At 40.0% G+C, this 8,087-nt stretch overlaps 1 protein-coding gene across 1 annotated transcript; it reads left to right on the top strand.

Moving 5' to 3' along the window:
- Positions 1-75: 75 nt before the first annotated feature.
- LOC129176907 (probable phosphatase phospho1) lies at positions 76-5,775 on the top strand. Its single transcript, XM_054767409.1, has 2 exons — positions 76-207; positions 2,602-5,775. The coding sequence occupies exon 2, from the start codon at positions 2,614-2,616 to the stop codon at positions 3,361-3,363; it is 750 nt and encodes a 249-aa protein (XP_054623384.1). The 5' UTR covers positions 76-207; positions 2,602-2,613; the 3' UTR covers positions 3,364-5,775.
- The last annotated feature ends 2,312 nt before the right edge of the window (positions 5,776-8,087 follow it).

Below are 8,087 nucleotides of genomic sequence, written 5' to 3'. Positions count from 1 at the left end.
CAATTTAATTTGAACGTGCCTTAACGGAAGAGGGTTTATTTTGAAAGGGCTTGGCGGAAGTCGTTACTTGCTTTAAACGGGAATGCCCTCGGCGCCGCTGCTGCTGCTTGTGTTGGAGAGGAGAGTCTCCTTTAACAAACCTTGTCGCGTCACCGGGATGCGGCTGCTGGCCCGTCTTCTTCTCTTCTCACCACCACCACCAGTCCGGTAAGGCCTCTTTTTCTCTTTCTTGTTTTCTTATATTTTGTTTTTGACCGCCTCCATTTTCAAATGTTAGGGTTTTTTTTTTAATCCCCGACGGTCGTGCTGGCGCTCGGCTTGTGATGACTTTCAGTGGTTGACCTGGCATGCGAAAATAGCCCTGCAGTGTTTATAATTAGATGGCTTGGTGTGCAGATATGTGCTGCTATTAATAATGCACAGGGCATACTGGCACTTTGCTCTGTGTGTCAGCTTGCAGACATGTTCTGATGAGCTATTCCTTTAACAACATGTTCATTATGGTACACATACATATTTGCACTCTATTTTACTAGTGTAGCTCATGTGACTGTACATGCAAGTGGACATTGATTGGCATTGTGGACTACGAATAAGTGGTCACCCTCTGCCCCTACCTAAAAGTGATTTATCTTCCCTATAAGTCTGACCCACTTATGTTATCTGCAGAAAAACACTTTTTATCATTTCAGCATCACGCCGTGACATGCTACACCTTAGATTGGACGCTTGTTGCTAGACTGAATTCAGATGGCTTTGTCATAGCTGACCCATAGGCCAATTAACAGATTACACATTAACTATATTTTTGCTACTAGCCAGCAAATCACATTAGTTTTTATTTTTTGTTCTACACCTCTTGTGTTTCATTTGCGGCTTGTTGCTAGGTAGAATTCATAGGGCTCAGTCATACTGTAGCTGCCCAGCAAGCCAATTAACTACAATTGAGGTAGATTTTTGCTATCTAGCCGACAAATCACATTTTTTGGTTCATGGACATCCTACCACTTTGATTGGCTGCTTGTTGCTAGGTAGAATCCACTGGGCTCAATCATAGCTGCCCCATAGGCCCAATAACTACAATTGTACTCGATTTTTGTTATCTGGCAGACAAATAGCAATAGTTTTTGTTTTTTTTGCTGGACAACTCACATTTCACTGGCCGCTTGTTATTAGGCAGAATTCATAAGGCTCAATCGTAGCTGCCCCAATGGCCAACTTTTACTAATGAGTTACAGTATATTGTTGTTGTGTAGTCGACAAATCACAATAGGTTTTTATTTTTTGCTTTTTTTGCTTAACAGTTAAAGTTTCATTGGCTGTTTGATTCACTGACAGAATTCATAGGGCTCAGCCATAGCTGCCCCAATGGCCAGTTTTTACTATTGAACTATATTTTTGTTATCTAACCGACAAATTAATATTGTTGTTTTTTTTTTTACTGACTAGCTCACATTTCATTGGCCGCTTGTTGCTAGGCAGACTTCATAGGGCTCAGTCATAGCTGCCCCAATGGCCAGTTTTTAACTATTAAACTACATTTTTCTTATCTAGCCGATGACAAATTTCTTTTTTTTTTTTTTTTGCTGGACATCTCACATGTTTCCTTGGCCTGTCGTCATTCATTCATTTTCTATGCCACTTATCCTCACTAGGGTCGCGTGGGTATGCTGGAGCCTATCCCAGCTGACTTTGGGTGAGAGGTGGGGTACACCCTGGACTGGTCGCCAGCCAATGGCAGGGCACATATAGACAAACAAGCATTCACACTCACATTCATACCTATGGACAATTTAGAGTCTCCAATTAACCTAACATGCATGTTTTTGGAATGTGGGAGGAAACCGGAGTACCCGGAGAAAACCCACACACACACGGGGAGAACATGCACACTCTACACACAGATGCCCAAGGGAGAATCGAACCCAGATCTTCCGAATCTCCAGACTGTTGCTACTGTGTTGAAAAGAGTTTGTTAAAAAAATGTCACATAATGTAATCACACCACAAATTGATCTATAACCATGCCAAATGATTAGTCCTACACTAAAAGTATTTTGCAATTTTTTCCAATTTTATCTTTTATTAGATGGACTTTTATTGGATTAGGGACCTGACTCACAGAGGTTTGTTACAAAGCCAAACGATATTGTTGGTCATGCTGTGTAATAAAAAAGTAATTTCAACAATACTTTATTTTTAATGCTTTGAAGAGCTATTTTCATAACCATATTCAATTCCACAAATTTATGTTTGCAACAAAAGCTTATTTTTATTTTAAAAATAAATAAAAAAGGATCAGGATTGGATCGGAGGTCAAAAAATGTGGATCGGGACATTTGTACAATAAATTATATGTTTACTAGATAATAGTTTCTGTTTTTTTCTGGACACACTGAACTATTGATTGGTCACTTGTTGCTACGCAGAATACACAGGGCTCAATCCGAACGCCCCCTTATGCCAATAGCTTCACAGGTACATTTTATTATAGTTTTAGATCAGAACAGAATGGACTGTATTTTTTTCTAGACGTTCCATAGGCGGCTTGTTGCTAGGCATGAGTCAGGCATTAATATTCATTCCTTTGTGTTTCTGTAGCGCCTAATTTCAATGATGACAGCCCCGAACCAACAGCGTTTCCTGATCTTATTCGACTTTGACGAGACCATCATTAACGAGAATAGCGACGATGCCGTCTTACAGGCTCTGCCGGATCAGCAGCTTCCCGATTGGCTGAAGAGCAGCTACCGCGAAGGCCACTACAATGAGTACATGCAGCAGATTTTGGCCTACATGTCTGAGCAGGGTGTGTCCCCCGACGCCATCCACTCGGCGGTGGAGAGGATCCCGCCCACTCCTGGCCTCCTTAACCTCCTGCAGTTCCTCCAGAGCCACCAGCAGGACTTTGAGCTAGCGGTGGTCTCGGACGCTAACATGTACTTCATCGAGACCTGGCTGAAGCACGCGGGGGTGCGCCACCTCTTCAGGAGGATCTTCACCAACCCGGCCAGCTTCGACGCCGTTGGCCGCCTCGTGCTCATGCCTTTCCACACCCACTCGTGCCCTCGTTGCCCTGACAATATGTGCAAGCAGGTGATCCTCAGGGAATACCTGGCTCTCCGTCAGAAGGAGCGCGGCGGTGCCCCCTTCCAAAGAGTCTTTTACATTGGAGATGGAGCCAATGACATATGCCCCTCCATGGCCCTGGGGCCCCGGGACACAGCCTTCCCCAGGAGGGACTTCCCCATGCACAGGCTGCTAGCAAACTCCCAGGAAGGCAAGTTAAAGGCCAACATGGTTCCTTGGAGCAGAGGCCAGGATGTGGTGGATGGTTTGAAGAAAATCATGGAGGAGAGATGATGTCCGAAGAAAACAACAACTGTAACAAAAAGGTGCTCACATCTCACAGGATATCATCTAAAGATATCCAGTAATATAAACATTAACAAACTGCCACTGTTTTAATCACTGAGACATACTATATTATTGGTTTGCTATTAGTATTGCAAATGCTAAGCTAAGCTACCATATTCATTGTACAGTTTCACTCTTCATGAAGCGAAAAAGAGAACTAGCCCCCCAAATGTTGTTTTTTTTTGTATTAAATGCAGAAAATCTGCAATCAATAATAATATTAGTGTTTATCACTTCGTTTGTTAGCTAGCCAGGCTACTTCAGGGTCGGACCACAGGACCGTACCATTCTTCCCCTCATTGGGGGAATGGTTTGACTGTGAGTCAAACAGCAGAAGGAGAAAATATTTCTCCTCGCAAAAGTGAAAAAAATAGTAATTAGTTTATTTGTTAGCAAGCAAGCTACTTCCTGGATTACAGACGATGACTTAGGCGAAAAAATGTAAAATATACATATTTCTTCAAACAGAAGTAAAAAAAAATCATATGTGACGTCTGAAATTAGCCTTTGTCTGTCTGTTTGTTAGCAAACATGCTACTTCCTGGTAAGATGACATGGACAGTTTGTCCTGGGTTAGATGTAATTTGGTCCTTTGTGACTTAGGCAACAAAATGAAAAGATAGATTTTTTTCTAATAAAAGTGGAAAAAATTGTGACGCATCTTTCGGACACCTTTATTTGTTACTATTGTATTATGTTTTATTTTCATTTAGTTAATATTATTTTATTATTATTAACTAATTATTTTTATTTATTTATATATGTTATATTAATTATTATATATGTGATTTATATATTTTTAATTCTATATATTTATATATAATTATATTTATTTCATTAATAATTATTAATTATTAGATTTAATATTATTTTATTATTATATTATATATTGTAAGTATTTTATTAGCTTTTCGTACCTTACCTGATACTTTTTTTTATTGATTAGAGAAAAACTGGCTACTGCCTGGTTCACGAAAAATGACGTAAGAAATTAGAATAGATGAACTGGTGTGTATCGTTTTTCATTCTGAGGCAAGGGGGAACGATTCTGTCATCAAACAGGAAATGACCAAATCCTGCTCGTTCACAAAGCAACACCTAATAACACACCACCCAAATTATGACACACAGAGAATAGTCACTTTCCATGAGTTCTTTTTGTAATTGTAATGTAATCAATTACCTTGTATCCCATAAAGCAATCAATCACGCCTTTATCTCAGCAAGGTGATTAATTCAGAAAAAAAAACATTTCAAGGAAGGTCCTTGTAACTCTGAGGACCGTTTAAAGTCACGCTAGACGTCCCTCTGTGTCTCCTTTAAGTGAAGATCAGATGTTGCCTTTGAGGTCAGGTGACAGCATCGCTGATACCTAATCTAAAGACAATCTAGGATTTAATGATACACATGTAATCTACACCACACATATAGGCAACACCAGTGTTTGCACTTTGGCCTGGTACTAGCATGCTAACTCTAACGAACACGTGTGCAGTATTTAACTATTTGTTTTCCAAAGTATTGCAATACTACTAATAATATGTTGTTAATGTTTTTAATGTATTCTGCGATGCAAATATAGTACCTGATGTCCCTCATAACGTGTCCCGTGGTGTACATCATACTGCACTTTAATCTGTTGAAAAGCAGTCCTAATTAATGAATATATGATGTATTTTTTTATTATTTATTTTCACAAATGAGTAATGTTTGGAATAAAATAACACACCTAAAGTCAATTCTGGGCTTGATGTGCAATAATTACTGCAATATAATGTAACAGTGCTATGGATAAATAAGGGAATATATTTGTAAGGGATGTACGACTCACTCACCTTTTTATTTGATTTGCTTTGCTGCATTTTTAATGATAAAACGTGTGTACAATGCAGCAAGGTAAGAGGAATATGTAACAAGGAATATAAAGCCATCATGTCACCAACCACTTCCTCATGTCTGTTTGTTCTAATATCAATTTTAGTCCCTCAAGGTATCCCATTGGTCAAATGATTGGATTGCGAGGTAACTATTGGTACATTTTGCCATGGCTTCCTCAAAGCCAGAGCCAGACAGTGAAGACAATGGACATTAGGACAGTTGTCTGGAAATAAAGAGGAAATAAAAAAAACAGCACACTGAAATGTGATGACGTGTTAATGTGTGCTTGATCTGGATGACACGGACATGTGTGACTCTTGTGGTTTGGGCAGATAACGACAGAAGAAGGCACTGGGGCTGGATGATAAAAACAATGTGTACGCTTCAAAACATAAGTGTTCTTTTGTATGAACTATGGCAGGTCTATTCAACTGGTGGTCCGTGGGCCTAATGTGGCCCGTGAATAACATCAGACTAGTCCACGACTTCAGTTCAAGCGACTAACATTTTTACAACAGAGTGCTCCTGTCATAGAGGATCTTTGACTGGCGTTTTTGCAGCAGATCTCTAAAAACAGCATGTAAAGTACTCCTGTCATACCGAGGACGTTTGAGTAGTGTTTTTGCAGTAGGCCCTTAAAAACAGCATGGTGCACCTGTAATATAGAAATCTTTGACTAGCAAGCCAGCAAAATGATAAGTATTTATATTTTATTTCTATTTTATTACTAATAGAAATGACACTCGTGATAAATGTCCTAGCGCTGTTTTCTTCAGCTCTGCAGGCAACACCGTTGAGGCTATTTTTTCAAAATATGTTTTAGAAGTATTACTTTTGAACTAGTCAACAAGATTGTGCTTCGTGAAATCATAGGCTATACCTGTATGTGCTCTTGTGCAGAAGACATATGGCGCTGCAGTCCGATGCTTGGCCAAAAGAGAGCGCCAAAGCAACGCAACATGAAGAGGGAAACGTAGCCAAACATTTTTAATTACACTTTTACGCGCGCAAATGTCTCCTGCTACTGTTATGGCAGGTTTTAAAGGAAAACTGCACTTTTTGGAATTTTGCCCATCATCCACAATCCTTATGTAAGACATGAACACATAATCTTTCTCTTTTCTGTGTGTTCTAAAGATACAAAAACAGCTAAAAAGATGCAGCTAAGAATGCACGAAATGGCATACACTTATTCCGCCCATAAAGCCTTCTGAAAAAAACGGCAACAACGCTCCATTTACATACAATGTGAAGTGCATCTTAACCGAGCTACGACATTGTTATTATTATTGTTAACATTGTTACGCCGATCGAACTATGTTACTGGCATATTGACACCTTGCCACACCACACCAGCTAGCTACTAGCCGGCTCGCGACTAGCTTCACCACACCCTCGTGACGCCCAGTGCTCTCAATGCCTCAGGCCACTACCAAGAGGTAGCGCTACAGTACATATTGCAGCTGCCGCTACTGCTGCTGTGTTTTTTGTTTTTGTGTTGTTGTGAAAAGTAAATGCTAGATGTAGCATTCTGTGTGGCTCCAGTTCTTTGCGCTCCTCGTTTTGATCAGCCTTTCAAACTGGAGGTGGACGGCAGCCTGGTTGGGTCGTAACGAAGTATATAAAACCATAAAACCTTGTTGGAGGTTTTTTAATAGCAGTCTTTGTAGGCGGCATAGGTGTAAAGTACAGTACAGTACAGTAAAGAGCTGTCTCTTTTTATCTGTTTTTACGTCTTTAGAACGCACAGAAAAGAGAGACAGGTGTGTTCATGTCTCACATAAGAATTGTGGATGATGGGCAAAATTGAATAAACAAGTGCAGTTTTCCTTCAAGGCTCTCCTGGAGGTTTAGTAACCATGTCAGCGCTGCCAGCTGGTGAGCCCCATGAACTTCATAAAGGGGCCGTATGTTTGACCCCAAGAGGTCGCCAAAAACAGATCTACTGAGACCTCTTCAGCTGTCATGTCGACACAGTCCTCCTTCCCTGTCACACTGACACTGACGAAAGTCCAAAAAGCAACCGAGGCTTGAGGCTGTGTTGTTGTTGATATGTGGGAGATGGAGTCATTCCCTCATGCATAATTGGGTTTGAAATGCTTCTAAGTCAGCAAAAAAGTGTTGGTTTTTTTTTGGGGGGGGTTAGGTTACTCTGTACAACTTCAGCTCGCCATGTAAACTCTTTGACATGCACTTGCACTGCTAATGTTCATGTTAATTTTCAGTGTTGCATTAGAGTTAATGGGTTTTTATGTTAATTAATAATGCATTTTTGGCATTTTTATACAATTGCTGGTTAGGGAACTTGGAAGTTTATCTCTTGCAGTATTTTTTTTTTTTTTTTGCTAATTTAGTTTAATTTTTAAAAATTGCATTATTTTCTATGGAAATTGTCAAATTTGTCATATTTCTTGAATAAATATTTTTCTAGTCCTTTGCAGCCCCAACCCTTCTATCTTCTCATTTGGTTATTTGTTTGTTAGGAGGGAACAGCAATAGAAAATAAAATATTGTAAAACTATTGAACATTTTCACTTCTTTTACTTGATTTTTCTACGCAAATGATGACATGATTGCGGCGTTTGCTGTGCTGGACAGTTGGGGTCTTGGCGGAGGTCTATCTGTGGTCATCTGTGACTGACTCGGTCGCATCGTCCTTGTCGCGTTGTCGTCTCCTAATGAGTGTCACGGCAAAGAAGCTGAGTGAACAAAAGTGTACTGCCCTTCTGTCACGTAGTGTTCTTTAGCAGCCTGTCTTTCCTATTAGGACCGAAGGCAACACAAAGTACTGA

Source organism: Dunckerocampus dactyliophorus, chromosome 2 (assembly GCF_027744805.1).
Source record: "Dunckerocampus dactyliophorus isolate RoL2022-P2 chromosome 2, RoL_Ddac_1.1, whole genome shotgun sequence".
Classification (NCBI taxonomy): domain Eukaryota; kingdom Metazoa; phylum Chordata; class Actinopteri; order Syngnathiformes; family Syngnathidae; genus Dunckerocampus; species Dunckerocampus dactyliophorus.
The sequence above is the reverse complement of the archived record's forward strand: the minus strand, read 5'-3'. Positions and strand labels throughout refer to the sequence as shown.